The sequence below is a fragment of the Nerophis lumbriciformis genome, linkage group LG32 (genome assembly GCF_033978685.3).
Source record: "Nerophis lumbriciformis linkage group LG32, RoL_Nlum_v2.1, whole genome shotgun sequence".
In the NCBI taxonomy this organism is placed as follows: domain Eukaryota; kingdom Metazoa; phylum Chordata; class Actinopteri; order Syngnathiformes; family Syngnathidae; genus Nerophis; species Nerophis lumbriciformis.
In genome coordinates, this window is record NC_084579.2 from 21,122,260 (window position 1) to 21,149,574 (window position 27,315).

General features: G+C 39.6%; 2 protein-coding genes across 2 annotated transcripts in view; one reads left to right on the forward strand and one right to left on the reverse strand.

Annotated features, from left to right (window-relative positions):
• Positions 1 to 10: 10 nt before the first annotated feature.
• klhl8 (kelch-like family member 8) lies at positions 11 to 21,052 on the forward strand. Its single transcript, XM_061926956.1, has 12 exons — positions 11 to 150; positions 12,270 to 12,491; positions 12,618 to 12,679; positions 12,750 to 12,915; positions 12,981 to 13,301; positions 15,395 to 15,581; positions 15,657 to 15,800; positions 16,616 to 16,727; positions 16,806 to 16,974; positions 17,047 to 17,206; positions 19,712 to 19,913; positions 19,977 to 21,052. Exons 1-12 carry the CDS (start codon positions 73 to 75, stop codon positions 20,098 to 20,100), a joined length of 1,947 nt encoding a protein of 648 aa, XP_061782940.1. The 5' UTR covers positions 11 to 72; the 3' UTR covers positions 20,101 to 21,052.
• A 5,318-nt stretch (positions 21,053 to 26,370) lies between these two features.
• LOC133574603 (CMP-N-acetylneuraminate-beta-galactosamide-alpha-2,3-sialyltransferase 1-like) overlaps positions 26,371 to 27,315 on the reverse strand; it is a 37,569-nt gene continuing 36,624 nt past the window's right edge. Inside the window, exon 7 of the mRNA XM_061926785.2 lies at positions 26,371 to 27,049. Coding sequence (XP_061782769.1) covers positions 26,882 to 27,049 — 168 coding nt within the window. The 3' untranslated portion in view covers positions 26,371 to 26,881. The remainder of the gene's footprint in view (positions 27,050 to 27,315) is intronic.

Genomic DNA, 27,315 nt, shown 5'->3' on the forward strand with positions numbered 1-27,315 from the left:
AGTGGTAACTCCAAACACAACACTAAAGCCCTAAATTGAGAGATCAACTACAATACCCAAGATGCACCGCGAATGACAACAAACGTGACAACGCCAACAAACATTTCACTGCAAAGAAGCCGGGCATTTCAATTCTTCCTGCGATATGAGGTACGAAAATTCGAATTGTTTTGCATTCAACTAACAGTTACTCACCCTTTTAGGAATTTGTGTGGGGTTTATCGTCAAATGTTCATTCCTCTGCTGCTCCTGTCAAGACCAGATTAGCTCTCGTGCCGATGCTAGCTTGTGTTGGCCAAAAAAAGCTAACGGTGATTTCTTAATTGCTGTCTATGAGTATGTTGATGTTTTTCACATGGAGAGGATTATGTTTGGATTAAATATGTTTCAAATATTTAAATGGTAACTTGGGGAACAGTTTTTAGAATAAAAACGCGTGTGGAAGAGCTGTATGCCCACCCAAATGTATATTGTTAAAATAGTATAAATGGCATGCCACATTAATACTAATGCGTCTGTATAATCATTTTTTAGTAAAATACAAATATAACTTGTTACATTTGGTGTTCTTATGACGTTGTTTTCTTTTGCTAAATGAATCTCATACCTTATGATAACGTCCATGTGCTTATGTGTGTTACACCTAACCAGGGCTGCCAAGTTTCAGAAAATGACAGGAGTGAGACTTAAGTGTCATGATGCCTTCAAAAATGTTTCCTTTTTTGCCATCGATAAGGCCTGTTTTACATCGATTTTATGCTTAAGACCGATCTCCTCACCTCCAGCGGTTCTCCCTGCCTGTGGCCACTGTTTGATTGAATACTGTTTTACAGTGGTTCTCAAAGTGGATTCCAGGGACTGTGGGGGCTCCTGTAGGGCGGCCTAAATTGACCCTTACAAGGTCTGTAATTCTGACAGTGTTGGGTCCATTTGGTTCTATTTGTACACTGTCAGAGTTAAGGACATACAGTCGTGGTCAAAAGTTTACATACACTTGTGAATAACAATGTCATGGCTGTCTTGAGTTTCAAAAAATAATTTCGACAACTCTTATTTTGTTTGTGTTAGAGTGATTGGAGCACATACCAAACATATTGCTGGGTATTGTGGCCAAGCAGCTGAATTTTTGTTTCATCTGACACCACATGGACAAAAATAAGACCTTCTGGAGGAAAGTTCTGTGGTCAGATGAAACAAAAATTGAGCTGTTTGGCCACAATACCCAGCAATATGTTTGGAGGAGAAAAAGGTGAGGTCTTTAAGCCCACTAACACCAAGCCTACCGTCAAGCGTGGTGGTGGTAGTATCATGCTCTGGGCCTGTTTTGCTGCCAATGGAACTGGTGCTTTACAGAGAGTAAATGGGACAATGAAAATTCTTCAGGACAACCTAAAATCATCAGCCCGGAAGTTAGGTCTTGGGTGCAGTTGGGTGTTCCAACAAGACAATGACCCAAAACTAGGGATGATGTTCGAAACCGGTTCTCCCGATTGTTCGATAAGAAAAGAACCGATTCCATGGATTCGAATCCCTTTTTGAGAACCGGTTCCCGTTATCGAAGCCACTATACCGTATTTTCGCGACCATAGGGCGCACTGTATTAAAATGCGCCGTGTCAGTTATGGGTGCTTTTTCTGTATTTAACGCATAAATTAGGCGCAGCGGATTTTTGGGCGCAGGCATAGTTAAACATGCGCTAGCTTAAAACATACGCTCGCATGCATTGGCGCTGTTTTAAAAAGGCAGCAGGAGCAAAGCTGAGTTGGGTATTGAAGTATTTATCAATGTACTCACATTATTGTTTGATCAATCCTCATTCACATATCCATCAAAGTCCTAATTTTCTGTGTCTGAAATGAACAGCTGGGCAAGTTCTCCATCAAACACGGCAGATTCCCTCTCCTCATTTTCAAAGTCAGTCTTGATACTCATTAGCATAGCAAGCTAGCACAACAGTAAAAGCCGTTGCACCGTTGTGCGTATGGATTCGCTACCGTGTTGGTCCCCTTTTTCTCCACAGTGTGCTTCACCGGGATGTCGAAAGTGAGCGGCATCTCGTCCATGTTGGTGATTTGTTTGTCTGCAATTTTTTTAAATTTACAACGCACATGGCAGAACTATATGCTCACTGGGGGCGTGCCTTTAGCGTCCTCTCTCACCTGAAACCTTCACTCTATAACGACCGCATGCTCTCCTCAGTCACGTCCGCTTTTCCTCCATATAAACAGCGTGCCGGCCCAGTCATGTAACATCTATGGCTTTTGGAACTCAACAACACACACAACAACCTATCTGGATTCGATAAGGGATTCGATAAGGAATCGGTTCGATAAGAGGATTCCTTAAAGGCTGGAACTCGATAATTTCTTAACAAACATCATCCCTACCCCAAACACATGTCAAAAGTGGTTTAGAAATGGCTAAATCAGGCTAGAATTAAGGTTTTAGAATGGCCTTCTCAAAGTCCTGACTTAAACGTTTGGACAATGCTGAAGAAACAAGTCCATGTCAGAAAACCAACTGCACCAATTTTGTCAAGAGGAGTGGTCAAAAATTCAACCAGAAGCTTGTGAATGGCTACCAAAAACGCCTTATTGCAGTGAAACTTGCCAAGGGACTTGTAACCAAATATTAACATAGCTGTATGAATACTTTTGACCCAGCAGATTTGGTCACATTTTCAGTAGACTCATAATAAATTCATAAAAGAACCAAACTTCATGAATGTTTTTGTGACCAACAAGTATGTGCTCCAATCACTCTAACAAAAAAATAAGTGTTGAATAAATTATTGGAAACTCAAGACAACCATGACATTATGTTCTTTACAACTTTTGACCACAACTGTACCTTGAAATACAATATTTTGAGAACAACTACTTTAGTGGTGTCTAAATTTACATTTACAAGTCTGTAACTCTAACACACACACGCATTAAGGCCCAGCACAGGCGTAGGTTGCTGTTGGTATGACCACTGACATGTGGAGGCATAGCTTGATGGCCGTTGTGATGGCTTTGGAAGACCAGATGTTTCGGAGCCTTTGGAATATTCCTGCAGCTTTGCCAATTCTGTTATTGACGTCTTTCTCCATGTCTCCTGTACTTGAGATGTTACTTCCAAGATAGGTGAAGTCGTCAACATACTTTGTCATATTTGTCTACAGTGAGTGGTGGAAAATGTTGTGTTTGTCCAACGGCCATGGCCTTGGTCTTTTCTTGGCTTATCCGTAGTCCGACTTTTTCTCCGTGCTCATGGAGATTGTTGGTCATCTCTTGGAGTGCATGCTGAGTATGGCTAACCAGAGTCAGGTCATCCGCAAAGTCTAGGTCGGTTAATCTGGTCCCTCCCCACTTGATGCCAAAGTTTGCCCCGGTGACTGACTTCTTTATCACAAAGTCAATGACAATTAGGAACAGCAATGGCGACAGGATGCAACCCTGCCTCACACCGTTCACAATGTCGAAGTCATTGGTTGTGCCGTTGTTATTTTTGACTCTGCAGGTAGGGCCAGAGAAAAAATCCACAATTTCTGCATAAGATATATAATATATTACATGTTAGTTTGTAATGTCAGCTAGCCATGCTTGCTAATGTTAGGCTAAAATACTAAATAATAATACTAAAATACTAAAACTTTAAAGCTTGCGAATTGGAAAACATTAACGTTAAAAACCTTCAAAAAATTCCCAAGAGACAACAGTCGTAGATGGCGGCTTTTTCCCCGCGTAGATCTTTGTTTATTCATTAACCGAAGCATGATGAATGTAAAACAAACAAAAACGATCTGAGCCGTTAACCCCATTGCTGTCGGGTATGTTGTGCAATGGTGGGACTAGAGCAGGGGTAGGGAACCTATGGCTCTCGAGCCAGATGTGGCTCTTTTGATGACTGCATCTGGCTCTCAGATAAATCTTAGCTGACATTGCTTAACACGATAAGTAATGAATAATTCCGCTGGTAATCACAGTGTTAAAATAATGTTCAAAATATAAAACATTCTCATGCATTTTAATCCATCCATCTGTTGTCTAGAAGTCGCATTAATGGTAAAAAGTATTTTATTTATTATCGGTTAGCTTCAGAATAACAATGTTATCAAAAAGAACAAGAGACTTATATAAAAATGTTGGTCTTACTTATTGCGCGCATTTAGTTGTATTCAGTGTTAAAAGATATTATATGTCTCTCACGGAAATACATTTCCAAATACATTTGGCTCTCTCAGCCAAAAAGGTTCCCGACCCCTGGACTAGAGTGTTGTACGGTACACTGCTACTAATAAAGTACCGTGGAATTAATGAATTAAACAATATATTACTGCCTTTGGAAAACACCTTTTAGTTATATTTAAACAATCGCTACTTCTTCGTAATCAAAATATCTATCCATATATTATATATAGCCTATTATTTGCGCACTATTGACAAGTGATGCACAGAAAATGTGGTCGTCTTAAATAGAAACCGAAACCGGGTGTTGTGATGAAATATCAATTTTCGCTGGCGGGCTGCATCTTTCTGGCGCACACGAAAGACGTAGCTCGCCCAAAGCTGATGAAAAAAATCACATTCAGGTCACATTGCGTTCAGACTGCAGTCACATTTGAAAATATCTGATTCTAATCGGATTCAAAACTACCTCCTGACATGGCCTGAATCTGATGCCAAAAATCAGATTTGTCGTTGTGGTTTGTGAAGGCCTTTTGAGGCATTTGTGATTAAGGGCTATATAAATAAACTTTGGGTTTCCACTAATCTTGCCCAAATTGAACAAATCTGTCAGTCCCCAAAAAGTTGTGTACCAAATTTGGTGTTGATCAAATTTTTGGTTGTATGCAAATAAGCAAAAACATTCTACTTCCTAAATTTAGAACCTACCTAATTTTTCTTCATCTTTGAATGAATCAGTGTACATGTTAAAAGTGCAGTTGTTGTGTTCGTTAGTCCATCTATTTTCTTTATGGCTTATCTTCATTACAGTTTCTAATAAACATAACCTGCATGTTTTTAAGATGTGGGAGGAAGCCGGAGTACCTGGAGAAAACATGCAATATGCACAGAAATATTCCTGATTCAAAACTGATTCAAACATAGATCCATAGACATGTTAACCATTAGTCTGACCCCTCAGGCAAGCTTGACCACAGTCCACCCTTAACTGACTTGCAGTCCCAGACAGTTGTGTACCAAATTTAAGGGAGGAAATTTAGAAAAGAAGATAAAAAGCCCTTTTATTTACACAGTGGTACCTCAACTTAAGAATGCCATCCATCAATCCATCTTCTTCCGCTTATCCGAGGTCGGGTCGCGCGGTTAGCAGCTTAAGCAGGGAAGCCCAGACTTTCCTCTCCCCAGCCACTTCGTCCAGCTCTTACCGGGGGATCCCGAGGCGTTCCCAGGCCAGCCGGGAGACATAGTCTACCCAACGTGTCTTGGGTCTTCCCCGTGGCCTCCTACCGGTCGGACGTGCCCTAAACACCTCCCGAGGGAGCCGTTCGGGTGGCATCCTGACCAGATGCCCGAACCACCTCATCTGGCTCCTCTCGATGTGCCCCAACTTTAAAGGTGCCATATGTAATAATTTAATGTCAAGTCATCATTAAATGGTCCTGATATGTGAAAAGACATTAATAAATCATGTTCTTTTCGAATACCTTTATAACTGATAATAATAGTTCAGCCGGGATATGCTCATTTCAAAATTAGATTTACAGCCCCGAAATATTGTTGTTTTCATTTCGATGGCTCGCCCTCCACCGTTTGACCAATTAAAAAAGTCTGTGAGTGTGTTACATCCAGGTTGCCAGTTACGCACCGCCCTCTCCGTCGAGCTACTGCCACTGGTAAAGTTACTAAACATGTCAGACCTTAGTAAATCTAAAAGGCTTTGTTACGATTCTCAACTTATTCATGACAAAAGCCAGGAACAAAACGAGGATTTGTATCGGGGATGCTTTTGAAAGATGGAGACGATTGAAGGCGGAGAAGATTTTTTCATCTGCTGCCAAATTTGCTAATTTCCTCCTTGATAGGTAAGTCAGGCATTTACGTTTTCTTATTACTTGTAATAAATGGAAATGGACATTTCGAATGTAAACTATTTTGTGATCTTGTCTCACAAAACTAGTATGCTCGTGCAACGAATGCTTAGCATGTGTCAATGACACATCGACATACAGACTAACGGGGGAAATATATGCCCGTTAGCCTGTATGTCGATGTGTCATCCAAATGACACATCGATTCTTGATCATCCGCGTGGACTGATTTGTTGCGTCTCTTCCTGTCTCTGGCCGTGCTGGAGATATTGTAGAAGTCCACTTTCCAAGGTAAAAACTGTGCATTATTATCACATTACTTCATAAAACTACTCTAGTTGTTAGTAGTACATTTTAGTGGATTGTTTTCATACAGTTTTATTATTCTAGTTTGTTTTTCTTTTTAAATTGTGCTGTGTTGGAGGGGCACGAAACTATGATATTCCAATTAATTTAAATGGGAGACGTTGATTTTTGATGTTTTGTGAGATGTTTGAGTTAAGAGATCAATCATAGAATCAACTAGGTTCATAAATTAGGGTACTACTATATACAAATGTGTAAAGCAAAGAACATGTGAAAAATAAAAAACATTTTTGCAAGTGTCAAATTACTATTTTGAGCTAATAAGTGTTATGTGCAGAAAACATGTTTTAATTTTGAGCGGTTGACTTTTAAATATGGCAGTGATGATTTAATTATAGGTTCTTTGTGCAAATTCTTATTCCGTGCCATCAAGTGGCTGCTGCTGTTCAATTATTAATTCACCACCAGCACTCTTACTCTTTGTAAATAATATAACACAGTCAGAGAGCGTTTACATTTTTAAGGCTGTGATGGTTTATTTTCTAGTGCAGACAAGCCATCACATTATTTCTTGTCTCGTGTGGGAGACTTTGATGTTAACCCAAGCTGAGTGGACTGATTATGATGCTGCAGTAATACTCATTCTATTCAGCACAGAAGGGAAGACAGTGCATCATCTATGTGTAAGGTGTGGGGGTGGAGCTTTGGCCCTAAGCTTCTCTACGCACACTTGATCTCCTCGCCACTTGAGCAGACTGGTCAGATTTGTGTTCCCCCACAACCCCCCTTGCTTACAGGTACGACTTATCTTATTTAGGGATTTGATTGCTGAGCTTTGATGTACTGCGCGGTGAGAAAGCTGCAATTTATTTTAGGTTTTGCTTGTCATCACTGTAGAGTTAGTAAAAGGGAAGTGGGAAAAAGAGCGAGAGAAGTGGGGGTGGGGGTGATACTGACCAAACTTGCTCAGCTGGTAGGGAAGATCCCCAACCAAATATTCTACTTTTGTTTCCTCCATAGACGCTCATGGGAGCGTATTTGCAGTAAAAGTGTCTGGTTTACTCGCAGTACAATCAAATCTAATGCGAGGCACTTTGCCTTGACAATAACTGTGACAGAAAGGTTTTCTTTCAACAATATTTTCAATATTTGTAGTTTTTACTGTATTTATACATATAAATATAGTTATACAATATTTAAGTAAAATAAAGTTTTATTTCACCGGTAAGTGTGTAGTAATTTCTCATAGTTTGTTTGAAAAATAGGTTCATTTTATTAGCCATGTTTAAATATTTTGTCTTGATACATCACGTGACACATAAACCTCCTTTTTGAAATTGGGACAAACTTAACTTACTAGCAAATATCTGCTTACAATGTAATTTTTTTCCCGAGCATAGCGCTTTTATTTATCTCCAGGCTTGTACAAAATGCATTGTGCGAAATTTCCTAGTATTACTCTTTTTAACTTTTTCATTCTATTTCTTTTAAGTCATGTTTACTGTTTTCCTGTCCATGCTGTATGTTGATGTCCTTGCACTCCTTGCAACTGCAGAATTTTCACAATGTGGGATAAGTCTCTCCTACTCCAGCCTAAAAAATTGTCCTGTTTTCCTAGATTTGCTTAAATACATCCGTACGATGAACATGCGGTGTAAGATTTATAGTCCACTATAGTTTTATGATGTGACACCAGCATAATGCCAACAGCAGTGAACAGAATGTCATGTATTGTGAATATCAATCTAAAAAGTTGTCTGTGTAGCAGCGTCACCCACTTATTTGTTTCCAACAAGATTAATGTAATTAATGTATTCTAAATGTAACAAAATAGTGTTCACACACACTCTCCACTACAGTATTAAAAAATCTATACTGTATTGCCAGGTTTAGTTGACTCAATTGTTTCAGGGGCCACATTTCCAGGAACCTGAGGACCGGGGTGGGGGGAGTCCTCCCTTCCCTATTAGTCTTATTTTGTATATTCCAGAGAATCAGCGTCCTCTAAAGTAAACATTTGATTTTGGACGATTTATGTTGGCAAAGTTAATGGAGCGTTCTGCTGCTCTTATAAGGACCTTCCGCAAAAAAAAGCTAGTCAGGGATCATCTCTGGTGTTTTTAAGGATTTGCTACAATAATGTTAGTCTCTAACACGTCTTTTGAACTGAACTCGCAGGGCACTAATTGAATAGCCCAACATGATGAAAAATAGAGGACCTACAATTTAACCTTAAGGAACACCACTACTATAACTAAAGAAGTTTAACAAAGGACTACTGACTGTATTCGGAGCAAACAAGCTACAGCAACACCTTAGTTGCATTAAAAAATGGGTTATATTTGTATAGCGCTTTTCTACCTTCAAGGTAGGGCTGGGCGATATGGCCTTTTATTAATATCTCGATATTTTTAGGCCATGTCACGATACACGATAATTATCTCGATATTTTGCCTTAGCCTTGAATGAACACTTGATGCATATAATCACACCAGTATGATGATTCTATGTGTCTACATTAAAACATTCTTGTTCATACTTCATTAATATATGCTCATTTTAAACTTTCATGCAGAGAGGGAAATCACAACTACCGTATTTTCCGCACCATTAGCCGCACCTAAAAACCACAAATTTACTCAAAAGCTGACAGTGCGGCTTTTAACCCGGTGCGCTTTATATATGGATAAATATTAAGATTCATTTTCATAAAGTTTCGGTCTCGCAACTTCGGTAAACAGCCGCCATCTTTTTTCCCGGTAGAACAGGAAGCGCTTCTTCTTCTACGCAAGCAACCGCCAAGGTAAGCACCCGCCCCCATAGAACAGGAAGCGCTTCTTCTTCTACTGTAAGCAACCACCCGCCCCCGGAAGAAGAAGAAGCGCGCGGTGCATGCTGGGATATGTGACGTTTCATTTCCATTTGTGTGTTTATGTAAAGACCCCAAAATGGCTCCTATTAAGTGTGTTGTCTGTCTAATTATAAATAATGCAGACGAGGCGTGTTAACTGAGTTCTCAACGTTTACTCACAGCGTGCTCATAACCACATTCTAACTGCCAGCATACAACGCTTCTCAGGGCTACCGCGCATGCTCGTCACTATCGTTGCATGCTGGGTAGTGTAGTTGTTATATTTGCTAGCTCATAACATCACATTAAGAGACACGCTTACGCGCTTAATTCAATACTCGCCGTCATTCCGGGTGGATTGACAAAAGACCTCCAGCCGCTACATATTGGTGTCAACAGGGCATTCGAAGCTAGACTGCTAACTGCGTGGGAACAGTGGATGACAGAAGGCGAACACACCTTCACTAAGACAGGGAGACAGCGCCAGACGACGCCAACATCACCTTCACTAAGACAGGGAGACAGCGCCAGACGACGCCAACATCTGCCAGTGGATCGTAAATGCCTGGGCAGATATTTCGGTCACAACTGTGGTCCGAGCTTTCCGGAAGGCAGGATTCACAGAACTGCTGGACAACAGTGACACTGACTCCGATGACTTCGACGAGACGGAACCGGCCATTTTGGATCCCACATTTGCCCAACTTTTCAATTCGGACACCGAAGACAAAGAATTCGAAGGATTTACGAATGAAGAATAACTTCAGAAAGTGAGCGCTATGTTTATTTTGTGTGTTGTGACATTAACGTTCGAGCAACATTATGTTGCTATTGCTCTGCACTATTTTGAATTTTACTATGTTTGTGATTGCACATTTGCGTACATTTTGGGAGTGAACAGAGTTGTTAGAATGCTGGTTTTTAATATATTATTAAAGTTTGACTGACCTATCTGACTGTTTTTTTGACATTCCCTTTAGCGCAGCGTAGGCGCGGCTTATAGTCCGGGGCGGCTTATAGGTGGACAAAGTTTTGAAATATGCCATTCATTGAAGGTGCGGCTAATAACCCGGGGCGGCTTATAGTGCGGAAAATACGGTAAGTCAATTTAGCAAAACTTTATTTATTAAACAGTTATTAAGCAGTGGCACAAACATTCATGTCATTTCCAAAACAGAAAGTGCAAGATTGTCAGAGACATTTTAAAACAAGCTATTAGTGCACTTTTGTGAATGATGTCACTAAGATGACATATCAAAACACTAAATTAAGTGTACTTTTTGTACAGAACGCCACTACAATAGTTAAAAACAAATAAAGTGCACTTTTGTGCATGATGTCGCACAAGATATTTCAATAACTGTCAAATAAAAATGAGCTGCATAGTAGGAAATCAAATAGTGTATGTCCTTCGTTCTGTGGTAGGTTCCTGCGGACGTTATCTCCTTCTATTGTTGACTTTTTTTTTTTTCATACGGTGTTGATGTGGGAATAGTTGCTTCGGCATTTTGTTGGTGTGGCACCAAACGGAGATGTTGACATGCAGAGTTTCAAGCACTCTTCATTCTCTAGCGGGTGACTTTTCAAATGATGCTACATTAACAGTGCTGCTACTTTTTGTAGCAACGCTTTTGCCGCATAAATGTTGAACATATTCCCGCTTGAAGCCAAACCACCGCCAGACGATGGATCCCGTGCTGTTTTTCTTGGTAATTAATTATTCCTCCATTTGTTACCAGATTCGCTCCTTCTCTCTCTTGTATTACCACCCGCACCTCACCGTTAGCATCACAGCTAACGTTGCCATGTCTCTACCGGTCTGCTCCGCTGGAGCGTGTGATGCTGCACACGTGACTTATGTAAGAAGGTGCGCTTGGTTTACGTCTCTGTGAGAAGGAGAGACAAGAAAGAGTGAGAAACGCATGCAGTGTAATGCCCGCAGCTAAAAGCAACTGTGTGAGAATGTATACTCGAATATCACGATATAGTCATTTTCTATATCGCACAGAGACAAACCTGCGATATATCGAGTATATCGATATATCGCCCAGCCCTACTTCAAGGAACTCAAAGCGCTTTGACACTATTTCCACATTCACCCATTCACACACACATTCACACACTGATGGCGGGAGCTGCCATGCAAGGCCCTAACCACGACACAAGGGTGAAGTGTCTTTCTCAAGGACACAACGGACGTGACGAGGTTGGTAGTAGGTGGGGATTGAACCAGGAACCCTCAGGTTGCTGGTACGGCCACTCTTCCAACTACGCCACGCCGTCACGTTCCAAAAACATTTGTAACTGCCAAAAAGGAGAGGACTTAAAGGGGGTGCTGTTACGTAAATGACAAGCTTGGACCTCAGTGTTCTATGTCTGTTAGCAAGGTTAAAATGTCAATGCAAGGATCTGCCAATGTGTTTACAGGGGTCCAAATGTCTCTATACAACAGGACCGGTATGGTATCATTCCGGGGGCCGAATTTGGCCCCTGGGTTGCCAGTTTAATAGCCTTGCTGTGTTCCCTTCCTGGGTCAACGTCCGACAACTTCCTGTTTTCCCCCGTACTGTATACCTGAGCCTGCAGCACCATTTAATGTACGAATGTAGTCATGTGACGCCAGCATAGAGCCTATAAAAATTAGCAGAATGTCATGTACTGTCTTAGATACTGTATGAACATTTATGTTCGTGACATTAAAGAGGGAAAACTACACGTCAAGCAATTCCACCTGTTCTTTAAATGGTAAATGTATTATAGTTGTATAGCACTTTTCTACCTTCAAGTTACTCAAGGCGCTTTGACACTATTTCCACATTCACCCATTCATACACTGATGGCGGGAGCTGCCATGCAAGGCCCTAACCACGACCCATCAGGAGCAAGGGTAAAGTGCTCAAGGAAACAATGGACGTTACTAGGATGGCGGAAGCTGGGATTGAACCTGGAACTCTCAAGTTGCTGATACGGCCACTCTACCACACGAGCCACGCCGCCCCTTAAAGTTTTAGTTTGTGGCCTCCTTTTGAAGATGTCCTATCCTGATTTTAGTGCCTCCTCTCTTATGTCAAGGTGTTGCTTCCTGTAGCTGCAGTCATGGCGCCAGGGGACTTGGTGCCGGACAATGCCAAGCAGCCCAAGTCAAAGGAGAAGCGGCCCCCCAACAAGTCGTCCAAAGTAGACTGTGAGTCAGACGGCTCCTTTCTCTTTGAGGCCCATGAGGCTTGGAAGGAGTTCCATAACTCGCTGATGCACTTCTATGAAGTTGGAGAGCTCTGTGACGTGACGCTCAAGGTATGTCTTATCAAAAGCTGGTTTGTTTCTGACGAAGTGTAGCTCTTCTTTGGTGGGCATTAGCCCTGGTTGATGTCTGCTCTTGTTTGTGTGTGTGTGTGTGTGTGTGTGTGTGTGTGTGTGTAGGTTGGCAGCAGGCTGATCCCATGTCACAAGCTGGTGTTGGCCTGTGTTATCCCATACTTCAGGTGGAAACATGCTTTGATCACTACATCTCTCATTTTTCTTATTGAATTGAATGCTCTACTCGTCCATCAGGGCCATGTTCCTGTCCGAAATGACCGAAGCCAAGCAGAAGCTCATAGAAATTAAAGACTTTGATGGCGATGCCATCCAGGACCTCGTCCATTTTGCGTACTCTTCCAAGCTCACACTGACCGTCGACAATGTCCAGCCTCTGCTTTATGCTGCCTGCATCCTCCAGGTAAGCGACACAGGTGTGCGGTCCACAAATGGAGTGACCTCATCGCCGTGTTTGGATGTCTCCAGGTAGAGCTGGTGGCCAGAGCTTGCTGCGAATACATGAAGGCCCACTTCCACCCTACCAACTGCCTAGCCGTACGCACCTTTGCCGAGAGTCACAATCGCGTGGACCTGATGGACATGGCCGACCGCTACGCCTGCGAGCACTTCTCGGAGGTCGTGGAGTGTGAGGACTTCACCCGCGTGTCTCCCCAGCACTTGCGCACACTGCTGGCGTCCGGAGACCTCAATATCCACTCGGAGACACAAGTGTACAAAGCAGCGGTGAAATGGCTCAAAGCAAACCCGCAGCACCACCAGACCTGGCTGGACCAGCTCTTTTCTCAGGTTAGCTTGCGTCACCGTGTCGTCGCCATTGAAGGAGTCATATTATATTTTTTACATTTAAAACACTACCTTGTGGTCCACACAACATGTAATGGTGGTTCTTTGGTCATAATGTTGCATAGATTATGTTTTCATAGCCGCTTTCTGGGCGGGTTTATTTATGCGCTGAAATCCTTCAGGCTAAATCCTAGGGCTGTGAATCTTTGGGCACAACACAATTTCATTCGATTTGATTCTTGGGGGTAACGATTTTTATTCAGAATCGATTCTCGATTCAAAATTAATAATTTTTTAATAACATTGATAATTATAGAACTGGCACCCAATTAATCAAAGTTTATTTATATAGCCCTAAATCACAAGTGTCTCAAAGGGCTGCACAAGCCACAACGACATCCTCAAATTCCAAACGGCTCGTTTGGACGAAGGCCAAACTGTTTTATTATTATTTCCGCCACGCCTCCATGATTTTAATACAAATTCTTAGGAGTTTTGGAGATCTCGAATACACAAAAAACAGGTGCCAACAGTTAAGTTATTTTTGCTTTTACATAATACAAAATTATAATATATTAATATTTTGTTATTGATGTAACAATATATTTAATATTTGATATGCCATTCTTTGCAGCAGTTTTGTAGTATACTTGACCTTCCTCGCCCCATTGCGCTTCAAAGTTTGTGGCTTTACTCTTTACTTGTTTCTTAGTATGTTTTACATATTTTTGTCCTAAATTATGCATTTTAAGCATAAAAATACCTAAATGAACTAAAAATATCAATGCTACAGTATTATTGGCCACTACATGGGTCCAAACTAATCATAGCGCTCTGTTCCGTGTCGTGGCCATTGATTGGTTCAGCCTCAGGCAGCATTACTTTATGGACTAAACGTGTGTAAAGGTGACTCTGTTTAAAACCAAATTTAGAAGGTCATGGATATGGTTTTCTTGCTGTTATAAGATTTCGGAATAATATTTGATAATGGATTACAGTGTACCCCGCCTTCCGCCCGATTGTAGCTGAGATAGGCTCCAGCGACCCCGAAGGGAATAAGCGGTAGAAAATGGTAGGATGTATGGATCGATTACATTTATATAGTGCTTTTCTATCAACTAGATACTCAAAAAAAACAACACTTCCCATCCAACATGATGGAACTTGAGTGCTGCTGTATAGAGGAATGGGAGAACCTGCCCAAAGATAGGTGTGCCAAGCCTGTGGCATTGTATTCAAAAAGACTCAAGGATGTAATTGCTGTCAAAGGTACACCAACAAAGTATTGAGCAAATGATGTGAATACTTATGTACATGTATTTTCTTATATTTAATAAATTAACAAAATTGAAAAAATGTCTATGGGGTATGTCTGTAGAATTTTGAGGACACAAATGAATTTATTCCATTTTGGATTAAGGATGTAACATAACCAATTGTGGAAAAAGTGAAGCGTTGTGAATACTTTCCGCATGCACTGTACTTCCCTGTTTATTTATTATAGCTCAATAGAAAACTTTTTTTTTTTCCAGAAAAGTTCAATAAAACTGCCCCATTGCCATAAACCAAAGTAAAGATCTGGCTTATTCTAATATATTCCCAATGTATTCACTATTTTGTATTAAATGTATACAATCTACTGAATAAATTACTCCAAAACAAAACAACAAAGATTGAGACAAATTTATTTTATAGTCACACTAATTTCACAACTCAATCAGCGCTCTGTGTTAAATATGAAATTATTCTATACAACCATTAACCACTATAAAGTTTATAAAATAAGTTTTTCAAAAAGTATTTTTCACAGTGACGTCATTGATTATGAAATATCCAGGGTGTACCCCGGCTTCCTCCCGAATGCAGCTAAGATAGGCTCCAGCGACCCCGATAGGGACAAGCGGTAGAAAATGGATGGATGGATATTTGGGTACTGACCATAACTGCTGCATTCTCAAAACCAAGTTAAGCCAAAGTTACATGATATTCACCGCATTAAAACATGGGCCTAATTGTACAACCCACTGCTGGGGGTTTGGTTGGATAACAGCAGGTTGAATCCGTGTTATTACGTGTCTTTACGGATTTTTCTCCAGGTGCGCCTCCCCCTGCTCCCTGTAGACTTCCTGACCGGAACAGTGGCTAAGGATGAGATGATCAAAAGTAACCTGAGCTGTCGTGACCTGATGGACGAGGCCAGGAACTACCACCTGCACCTCAGCAACAAGGTTGTGCCGGACTTCGAGTACTCCTCCCGCACCGTACCAAGGAAACACACTGCAGGTTGTAAATTATTTCACAACATTTGACTTGGCTTACATATTAACACCCGCTAATGTAAGGTTTCTTCTTCTTCAGGGGTTCTGTTCTGTGTGGGAGGACGAGGGGGTTCTGGTGACCCGTTTCGCAGCATCGAGTGCTACTCCATTAGTAAAAACAGCTGGTTCTTGGGCCCTGAGATGAACAGCAGACGGCGGCACGTTGGTGTCATTTCTGTAGGAGGTAAAAGCGCTGACATCCACTATTGTATGATGTTTATATATTTTAATGTTTGAATGGAGTGCTTGGATTTTATATAAAGTTGCAAAGTACTGCATGGCGAGTACATTTGGTAATATTATGGACAAACCTCCAAAAAGTTGAATCATTATTTTTCATGATGCCACATGAGGATTGAAAGAATTAACGCCACACGTGTGTTTTGCTTTTTATTTCACATTTTTTGGTCACGCCAGTTAAGGAACGGTACCTGTGATGGCATAAAGGGAAAAGTGTGATAACCATAGAAGTGAAAGTGAAACCTACTTCACTATACTACTGTCTGTTAAATCCAATATCCAATTGAATAATACATAATCAATTGCATACACAAATTCATTTGACCAATCTAACATTACCTGTACACTTTCATAAAGGTGTCATTAAGGCTATAGCTTAACACTGGAACTGATAAATTCACTTTATATTGTTATACTACTTCATAGTAAATACAAATAAAGGGGACCTGTGATGATCTACATTTAACACACTTCCTTGTCGTCTAGATAATATATATTGGATATGTTTTGGTAACATTTTTGCTCCAGTTACATTTTAACCCTCTTTCTGAGCATGTCTGCAAACATTTTGTGTGTGTGGCGGCGTTCCTTTTAAATACAGATGATACCCTCCACGCCCCCTCCAAATGGATCAGAATCAGAATCTTTTGAAAATGTACACTGTTAAATATATATCATGAAGAAGAACATCACTTTTTGCGTGCGTGTGTGTGTTTTCTATATTGTGAAATGTCCCTTAAATCCATTTTGTGTTTTCAGGAAAAGTTTATGCTGTGGGAGGCCATGATGGTAATGAGCACCTGGGCAACATGGAGGTGTTTGACCCCCTCACTAACAAATGGATGATGAAAGCCTCGATGAATACTAAGCGGTATTACATATATATGTACTATGCCCTTTTTATCATGTTCTGCCCCTTGTGGTTTTATTCCACATGACTGTTTTATAGGAGGGGTATCGCCCTGGCAGCGCTCGGTGGGCCCATTTACGCTATCGGAGGTCTCGACGACAACTCGTGTTTCAACGACGTGGAGCGATACGACATCGAGAGCAACTGCTGGAGTGCCGTGGCGCCCATGAACACGCCCAGAGGAGGGGTGGGATCTGTGGCGCTAGGGGTAAGAAGAGCGCATAAAAGCCATCCTCATGCTACATCCATGAGCATTTTTGTATTGTCCTCCTCCTGTCAGAGCTATGTCTACGCCGTGGGAGGCAACGACGGCATGGCGTCACTGTCAAGCGTCGAGCGCTTTGACCCGCACCTCAACAAGTGGACAGAGGTCAATGAGATGGGTCAGCGGCGGGCCGGGAATGGAGTCAGCAAGCTGAACGGCTGCCTCTACGTTGTCGGTAAATGAAGTTACAGTATTGCAACATTTTGCTTGATTTAAGGGTTATTTGGCAATTTATCCACTGGGAAGTGCAACACTTCTCCTTATTTGGGGATTATGACCCAAAAGATGTCTTGTGAGATACAATATGGTCGTCCATGTCCTTTCGGTTTTTGGCTTCAGTGGTAAAAACTATGGTTTTCCATTAAAAATGATTAACTTAAAAATCTAAGTTGCGAAGCTACGGAGCTTAACTACATTTCCCAGTAGCTTGGCAGTAGCTTCGCTACTTTTTAAACAAGTAGCGATTTCCGTAGCTTACATATTTTTAGACCCATGTAGCGGTTAGCTAAGCTACATGCTACAAAAGAAAAGAGAGGGAGAAGAGAAAGCTAAATGGACTAGTGCAGGGGTCGGCAACCCGCGGCTCTAGAGCGGCATGCGGCCCTAGTGGCTCCCTGGAGCTTTTTCAAAGATGTATGAAAAATGGAAAAAGATGAGGGGAAAAAAAAAAAAAAAAATTGTTTTAATATGGTTTCTGTAGGAGGACAAACATGACACAAACCTCCCTAATTGTTATAAATCCCACTGTTTATATTAAACATGCTTCACTGATTCGAGTATTTGGCGAGCGCTGTTTTGTCCTACTAATTTTGGCGGTCCTTGAACTCACCCTAGTTTGTTTACATGTATAACTTTCTCCGACTTTCTAGGACGTGTTTTATGCCACTTCTTTTTCCGTCTCATTTTGTCCACCAAACTTTTAACGTTGTGCATGAATGCACAAAGGTGAGTTTTGTTGATGTTATTGACTTGTGTGGAGTGCTAATCAGACATATTTGGTCACTGCATGACTGCAAGCTAATCGATGCTAACATGCTATTTAGGCTAGCTATATGTACATATTGCATCATAATGCCTCGTTTGTAGGTATAGTTGAGCTCATTTAGTTTCCTTTAAGTCCTCTTAATTCAATTTATATCTCATGACACACTGTCTGTATGTAATATGGCTTTTAATTTTTTTGCGGCTCCAGACAGATTTGTTTTTGTATTTTTGGTCCAATATGGCTCTTTCAACATTTTGGGTTGCCGACCCCTGGACTAGTGCAACTCCACGGGCAGGGGACAAAATATATGGGAAAAATCAATGATTGGCTGGTTTACGTGTAAGAACATCCATGATTGGTTGGTTGGTTTACTATGATGAGTCACGATTGGTTAAGATTAGGGCAACGACAACGAATTGCAGTCAGGTCGAGACTTCTATGAGGACGACGAACATGCAGGTGAGCGTCCCTGAGACGGTTTATCACAGTTTTTGCAGAAATTCTTTGGTTATACAAACCATTTGTTGCAGCAGCTGTCCGGGTGGCTGGTCTCAGACATTCGTGGACCTGCTGGATGTGGAGGTTCTGAGCTGGTGTGGTTACATGTGGTCTGCGGTTGTGAGGCTGGTTGGATGTACTGCCAAATTCTCTGAAACACCTTTGAAGATGGCTTATGGAAGAGAAATGAACATTCATTTCAAACGGAACAGCTCTGGTGGACATTCCTGCTGTCAGCATGCCAACTGCAAGCTCCTTCAAAACTTGCAATGCAAAATGGCATTGTGCTGTGTGATAAAACTGCACATTTTAGTGCAGCCTCTTATTGTTGGCAGCCCAAGGCACACCTGTGCAATAATCATGCTGTTTAATCAGCATCTTGATATGCCACACCTGTGAGGTGGAATGGACTATCTGTGCAAAGAAGTGCTCACTAACACAGATTTAGACAGATTTGTGAACACTATTTGAGAGTAATAGGTATTTTGTGTACACAATAAAGTTTTAGATCTTTGAGTTCAACTCATGAAAAATGGGAGCAAAAACAATTGTTGCATTTATATTTTTGTTCAGTGTATGTATATACATATAATATTAATATAATGAATATATAATTAATAATTAATACAATTGGATATGAAGGGGATGTTAAAGTTCGACTCCTACTTAGTTTACTTTTCATGACAACCTCCTTAATGTTTTGTAATCAATCAGAAATATCAAGCTGCTAAAATACCCTAAACATGGAGTATTTTGCATTTTTCTCAACATGCATTGTAAAGGATTTAAACGGGTGTAATTAAAAAAAAAAGACAAAGATTGTGCATGGACTTTTTTTGTACAATATCCACAAAGTACAGATAGCAGGTTGTGTAATGTGTGACCCTATGTGTTGACTTTTTGTGACGGTTGCTGTTTTTGGCGCCATGAGTGGAAAAGGTTGTTTGGATTGGGTTATATAAATGCTGTGCTGTTCACACTTCATAGTCATTCATGGTCATTTATCTGATTTACTTACAATAACCACTATAGAGCGGAAAGGTTGTAGCAATTAGATTGGCAGATATTTAAAATGAAGCTGGAGTGGCTTTAGTGAAGACTGCCTGCAGGCCGTAATTTGGACACCATTGGTACAGGCTATATTTTAACATCAAAGTGTTAAACTGCAATGCTAACATTTCTATTTTATCCCTAAAGGCGGTTTTGATGACAATTCACCTCTGAGCTCCGTGGAGCGCTTCGACCCTCGAATGCACCGCTGGGAGTACGTATCGGAGCTGACCACTCCGCGGGGAGGCGTGGGCGTCGCTACGGTGATGGGCAGAGTATTCGCAGTAGGCGGCCACAACGGCAACATCTACCTAAACACGGTGGAGGCCTTTGACCCTCGAATGAACAGGTGAGGACTGCCGTTCATGACGTATGTTTGCAAACTTGTCTTAATTGCACTTCTTCTCCCCAGGTGGGAGCTGGTGGGATCCGTTTCACACTGCCGGGCTGGAGCAGGCGTCGCTGTGTGTTCGTCGCACGTCAGCCAGATCAGGGATGTAGGTCAGGGTTCTAGCAACGTGGTCAACTGCATGTGATGCTCGCGCTTCACTTGAGGTGCTACAAGTGACTCCGTTATGTCCCATGGTCAGTGAACACAACAGCATTTTAATCAGGCTAAGTCTACAGATAAACTATATAAGTACAGTACTGTATACACACACAGGGGTCCACAACAGAAAACTTTCATAAGCAATGATAATAAAAAAAAAAAAGTTTTGTAAAATGCCTAAGTATTAGAAATTAGGGCGATTATTTTGTATACAAAATTTAAGAAATAATATACAAAGAAATGTTTTATACGTCAGGTGTAAGTTGACCCTGCAAAACTGCAAAAAACTTCCTGAGCCCTGAATTGGAGTCTTCAACCCCTGAAATCCAGTACCTTTTGTATTTATTTATGTATTTAGATACACCTGTATGTATGTATGTATGTATGTATGTTTTAAAAAAAGCTATGTTTGTGTGAGTAAGAAAAGGCTAAATAGCATGGCCTCTAAGCTGCTGTAAAAAAAATCATGCTTGAACAATCACTACGACTGACAAATCTCTCATCTCGTTGGAAGCGCCAGTGCCAAAAAAAAAGCCAACAAGAACTTAGTGATGCCGTTTGATGTTTGCAATGTTGAACTTGAACACCAAGTCAGGGACCGCTTTGTGTTGTAAAGACGATAGCTGGTCTGTCAGAGAATCTCATTGTGTTGAGTTGCTTATATTTTAATATATCATCACGTTTGTTTTTTTATTATGTCAACAAATTGTCATATCTTTGCTCGTAGTATACAATCATACTTTGCTGTGCAACATGTATATAAATTAGTTAGAAGTATTTTTAATACAATGCATTTCCAGCATGTTTTTTAACTTTGTAAACGTGAGCAAACACACTGGTACAATATTTGTCATTTTTTGCCACATTTATCCCCCAATACTGTACTTTTAAATGTGTTTTTGTTGTAATTGTTTCAATAAAAGTAATAAATATATCAATATTTTGTTATTTTCTTAGCTGCATTGTTATAACTTAGCTATATAACCTGAGAATCAAGCACATTAGTATTTGTCACTCATTATTACCACCTAGTGGCCGTTTAAGAGAATGTACGTCATAAAATAGAATGTTTAAATTAGGTTCGGCACAAAATGTTTGAGTTGTTTTGTTTGTGTTTAAACATGTAAGCTACTTTAAGAATATAATTAAATTGTTGCTGTGTAACACCTTAAGTTAAAAAGTAACATTTATTGATGCAAACATGCGCTTGTTATAAACTTCTGTTGAACTTTATTGTGAAAAGTTGAAGTTGTTTTATGTAGATGCATTATTCACATTCTGCACAATTACTGTTTAATGTAGATCATAACATTCTCTGTTGGATTCATAATTTTTCAGGGATCGTAATTGTATATATTTTTCAGACTTGTGGAATGTTCATTCAGTTATGTAATTTTATAGAAAAAAAGATAACCGACTTGATACAAAATAGTATTTTCAAATGGCAACTTTCTGGCTTTTAGTCACATTAAAAGTAATCACGAAAATAAATTGTGGTAATCAGCAACTTTCCTATAAAAATGGAATCACACAATTTTGAGGAAAAAATGATCACCCTGCGTCAGAGACGTCAGACCAGAAATGCAGAGAAGCGTACAAATGCAAGTATGAAGCATAATTAATGATTTTCATAATAATGACACTTGTGTTTTTTTAGTAGAAGAGGGGAGTCTGTTCATTAGTCTGCAGTTCAAAATGTGTGTTCACAACTTGGAGAGCTGTTGCACCAGATGGATTGACATGAATCATGTTTTCCTGCATAAGAGATGTCAAGTGAACAAAGGAGAAGATTATCAAACTTCAAGAAGGTAACATCACGCAATGTTGCAAAAGATGTTGATTGTTCACTGTCAGCTGTGCCTCAAATCTAGACGAAGTGCAAACAACAGGAGAAGGTTGTAAATGGTAAACATACTGGTAGACCAAGGAAGACATCAAAGTGTCGAGACAGAAAACTTAAAGCAATATGTCTTGAAAACAGAAAATGCACAGCAAACCAAATCAAGAATGAATGGGTGAAAACTGGAATCACCATCTGTGTCTGAACTGTAAAAAAGTGCCTGAAGGAAATGGGATTTAAATACAGAAAAACTAATCAAAATACCACCATTAACATCTAAACAGAAAAAACAAGATTTCAATAAGCTAAAGAAAAGCGATTATGGATGACTGGATGAAAGTCTTATTCAGTGATGAATCGCAAATCTGTGAAAAGTGATCCGTACATACCGGTAGTTGGTACCATTGACAATAGTGTTGCAGTAGGGATTTTAACTAAAGAAGTCTGTCAGGCAATAACACGACTCAATTATGACAAAGCATGTGGCTCAGACCAAATCACTGCAGAATACCTTAAGCTTGCCAGCCTAAGGTTTTCTGCTCTCCTGACATCTGTTTCACTGGTCTTATGAACCACAGACTGTTGCCAGATTCGATGTTGTCCATCACTCTTGTTAAAGCAGGCAAAATTGGGAGCATGGACAACCATAGCATACAGGTTAGATGGCACAACGGAGTTTCCGACTGTTTTTGTGCTAGTAACGCCGTCCGCCGGGGGGGGGGGGGGGGGCTACTTTGTCCAGCCCTTTTTAAAGCTCCACTTAAGAACTTTCCGTTTTGGTTGATTTTGCCGATAATACCACAATGTTTCAGTATGACTCATCTTTCCACAGTAGGAACCTACATATTTTACTCAAACTTTATATTTGTGGTTTCTTTATACAGTACTTTTGAGTTTGTTGCGTGGCTGGTCGTGTCTGTGAAACTGCAAACAATCAAGCTGGTGGCTACTTATTGCTACCATGCAAATTTCCAATAGTTAATATTAGCATTACCATTTTGATTTGAGCATCGGAAATTACTCACCAGTAAAGCAGGAACACAACCAAGGCAGCATCGGTCTGAAATCCCTCCTCGTCTTTAAACTCACAGTAGCGAGTGCAAGCCGGCCAGTGTTGATCCTTGACTGTCTTTTTATCCGGGTAGCCTCTCTTTGTCTTTTTTTGTCTCCTCAGGCAAAACATTTTTTTTATTTTTTTTATTGTTTTGCAGCTTTTTCCATGATAGCAGTAATAACCTTCCTATCGATTTCCGACTTTTTGACGAATGAGGAAAAGGAAGAGTGATGTATGCCGTAAAGTAAGTTAGCACATTTGTAGTTTTTTGTGTGGCAAGGTTCCTGCCACCCTCCTCAAAGGCCAGTGAAAGCGATAGATGCCTTAAGACCATGACAGAGGTGTCATTCAACCAGTTGTAAGTCCGTGTATCATCCCAAAAGTTATGAAAATATTTCATGAAGGTTGAAAGGTTACTTAGCGCTGCTTTAATATCTACATGGATGATCTTTGTCATCAACTCGGCGCCTGTACAACAGGCTGTGTTGTTGGAAAAAACTCTTAAACCATCTCATGTATGCTGACTGTTTGGCATTTTTTTCCCAGCAGTGCTGGATGCCAACAACTGCTCAATATGTATGTATGGGACCAACCATAATATATTGCGACATGCCATGTCGAACTAAAGAGGATAGAGAGACCTCACATTTCCACATTTTGATCTAACAACACAAATGTTGAATTTCTGTACTAAAACAAAATACTTAAACAAGCTGAGAAGGAAATTTAACATGTGTTCAGACCAAGTGAAGTTCGATCTCTTTAGGGCATATTGTACCCCGCACTACACTGCGTATACATTAAAGAAAGTGAGCATACATGAACTGCTGGTTGCTTACAATTAGAGATGTCTGATAAATGCGTTAAAATGTATAATCGGAAATGATCGGTATCGGTTTTCTTATTATCGGTATGGTTTTTTTAATTTATTAAATCAACATAAAAAACACAAGATACACTTACAATTAGTGCACCAACCCAAAAAACCTTCCTCCCCTTACACTCATTCACACAAAAGGGTTGTTTCTTTCTGTTTTTGGTTCATACATTATATATCAATATATATCAATACAGTCTGCAAGGGATACAGTCCGTAAGCACACATGATTGTGCGTGCTGCTGGTCCACTAATAGTACTAACCTTTAACAGTTAACTTGACTAATTTTCATTAATTACTAGTTTATACGTAACTGTTTTTATATTGTTTTACTTCTTTATTCAAGAAAATGTTTTTAATGTATTTATCTTATTTTATAATTTTTTTTTAAAAGTACCTAATCTTCACCATACCTGGTTGTCCAAATTAGGCATAATAATGTGTTAATTCCACGACTGTATATATCGGTTGATATCGGTATCGGTAATTAAAGAGTTGGACAATATCGGATATCGGCAAAAAGCCATTATCAGACATCCCTACTTACAATACTTGCATAAGGACACTTGAAACAACCGAGATGGTGTAGTGCAAGTGAGCTGCTCTGGAAGGTTAGAATCGACTCAGTTCAGGCTTTGCTCAGACGTCAAATGTACAAGTCTATATGCAGACTAAATGTTTCTCAGAACGTCATCATTGCTCAGCTGGTTAACCCTCGTGTCAGTCATGTAAGATATAGGTAGAAAATGGATGGATGTATGAACCTTGAGTCTGATGATGATAAACTGAAACTGAAACAACGTACAGTACGAATATGATACACTTTAAGAAACTGTTCAAAGTGTTTATAAAGTACAAAGAAGAAGAATCTTGATAAACACCCTGAACCTTATCAAAAAATGGCATCTTATTCATTTCTGAATGAAAACCATAAATTACTTAACTCCTTATTTTTGAATATTTTGTGTTAAATAATTACTTACTTATTGTCTATTGTCATTTATTTTATTCACTGTGGTGTTGACTACAAACAAATTTGTTAGAAACTGCTATATGTAAAGGGGTAGGGTTAAATAAACTACTCATTTTCAGACATGCTGTAATGAAAAACTGGAAATATGTTTTTTTTTTTTTTTGGTGTCCTGTCCAGCTTCTCAGGCAAATCGTATAGTTGATGTAGATGCCCATGTCGGCTGTTCAGATTTACTTTACAAAAGAGAAGTGTAGGATACTTCTCTTGTTGCCTTATTTGTATTTGACTTTATTAAATGTATTCATATTATCATTTAGTGCAGCCGGGCCGGAGCAGGAGGGGATAGAAAGAGGGAAAAAAAGAAGACAGAGGGGGAAATTGTGGGGACAAGAGGGGGATTAGACAGAGAGACAAAAACAACAACAGCAAACAACAACAAAAACAACAATAGAGCAACATCAGCAAATACGACATGTACAAACATGATGGTAAAAGTAATAGCAAATAAGCAGTTAGCGAAAAATAAAAAATAATACAGAAATGACAATGAGCATTATTACACTACAAATGGATCAATACAAATACCAATAGAAATAGCGCTATTGATAATGAACAATACCAATAATTTACCTTTATTATCAACAATACAGTTGTTTAAATGCAACAATACATATACGTAATGATAACTTGAGATACGAAAGAATGCAGAAAAAATGGAGGGGGAGAAAGAAGCAACCTACATTAACCTTGTAAATTGTTATAGTCACAATAGGTTAAGCTTTGTCAGTGTGCCATGTGTTACACCCAGTTCACCCTAGGGCAACAACGTTAATATATGTTTGATGAAACGTGATTATGTGCATGAGTGTAAGTATGCATATGCACTTGTATATAAAAACTGGAAATATGTGATGTATCATGTTGTAATTTTATGCATGTGAGGAATAAACTGACACCATATTTTTTCTTTTTTTATCTTCAATGCGAAAACCCTGTTTTTTATGGTAAAAACTCAAAATATGCAATATTACCCTCCCTCAAAAAAAAAAAATTAAAAGTGGAATATTTGATGTGAAGTAATTGGAGCCTTCTGTAGGTCAATAATTGATTATAAACATTGATTTTAATTAATTATTATTTTTGGGGCAATGACAGTTTATAAAAATCATACTGAATTTCTTAGAAATCCAAAAGGGCCCCCAGTTATGTGTTAAAAAATAAAATAAGTCATACTGTACATTTTATTTATTTTAATTTCCAAGCTTAAATTTCTAGCTCAACCTCAGATTATAAATCATTTGAGTTTTTATTGTTTTGTGATTTTTTGTTTGTTTGTATTAAGCCCTTTTTTTAATAGATAACGTTTTTTGTTTTTTTTACGGCAAACACACAACATCTGCAATATTTTCCCCCAAAAATACTTCGAAGTGGAATATTTAATGTGGAGTAATTGGAGCATTCAATAGGTCAATAATTCATAACAATGTTGATTTTAATTCATTTATTTTCGGGGCAATGACCGTTTCAAAGAAAAAAAATCAGCCTGCATTGTAGTTTTGTGTTATTAGAGTCAGCATTGTAACTTTTTTACAGTACATTTCACCTGTATGCTCTTTTATTCCACTTTTTCGTGTTTTTTTTTTCCTACTAGTATTTTCAAAATGTGCCACAAAGAAAACGAGCTGCGGGCCACACTTTGAACGCCTCTGATATATGACAATGATTTTTCCTTCCTATTAAAAAGTAAGAGTCCATGTTTTAATGTACGTCATTAGTGTAAACGAGGCATCCAGAAGCCAATCGAGTGTGGCAGAAATAATTTGTATCACATGGCTTGCGACATAAACAATGAAAGACATTGATTCAAAAGCTAATATTTTGTTACCTGGGACAAATGAGAGCACAACAATACTGAATTGTGGCTAGAAAGTGAAATGATGAAAATTGCGTCGAAATAAGCAAGTGCTTCAAAAAGCAGCTGACGTACGTAAAGAAAAAAAGATGATTAATATTAGACAAACATTAGACTCCTTTATAAAAACGAATGACGTGATTGCGGTGCAACTCTTGCATCATTTCATACTCATGCACGCCAGGGTGAAGTCCAGTTCTCAGATCTTTGTTCCGTAGGATTTCAAAATAATGGGACCAGTTTCCATCTGCGTCTGCTCCATACCCAAAAACACTCACCTGGAAAAGAAAAACATACTTTAAACTAGAAAAAGCACTCAGAGCGCGCAGACCTTATTCGGATCATCTTCAAAGTCTAATCATCCATCCATCAATTTTCTACCGCTTGTCCCTTCAGGGTCGCAATTGTTCTTTATCCCATTTTTGGGATAAAAAACAAAATCCTCCCATAACCTTTTGACGTATGCCGCTAACGAACAAACAAACCGCAGCGGATGCATTACTTCCTGGCGCTGGTAATTAATAGAAGTATAAATAAAATTGTC

What these genes read in the sequence shown, in the direction of transcription:
- klhl8 (XM_061926956.1), top strand. Translation starts at nt 73, where the DNA reads ATGACAACAAACGTGACAACGCCAACAAACATTTCACTGCAAAGAAGC. An exon ending in ACCAAGGAAACACACTGCAG is followed by an intron (nt 15,582 to 15,656) that starts GTTGTAAATTAT and finishes CTTCTTCTTCAG; the next exon opens with GGGTTCTGTTCTGTGTGGGA. An exon ending in GCCTCGATGAATACTAAGCG is followed by an intron (nt 16,728 to 16,805) that starts GTATTACATATA and finishes ACTGTTTTATAG; the next exon opens with GAGGGGTATCGCCCTGGCAG.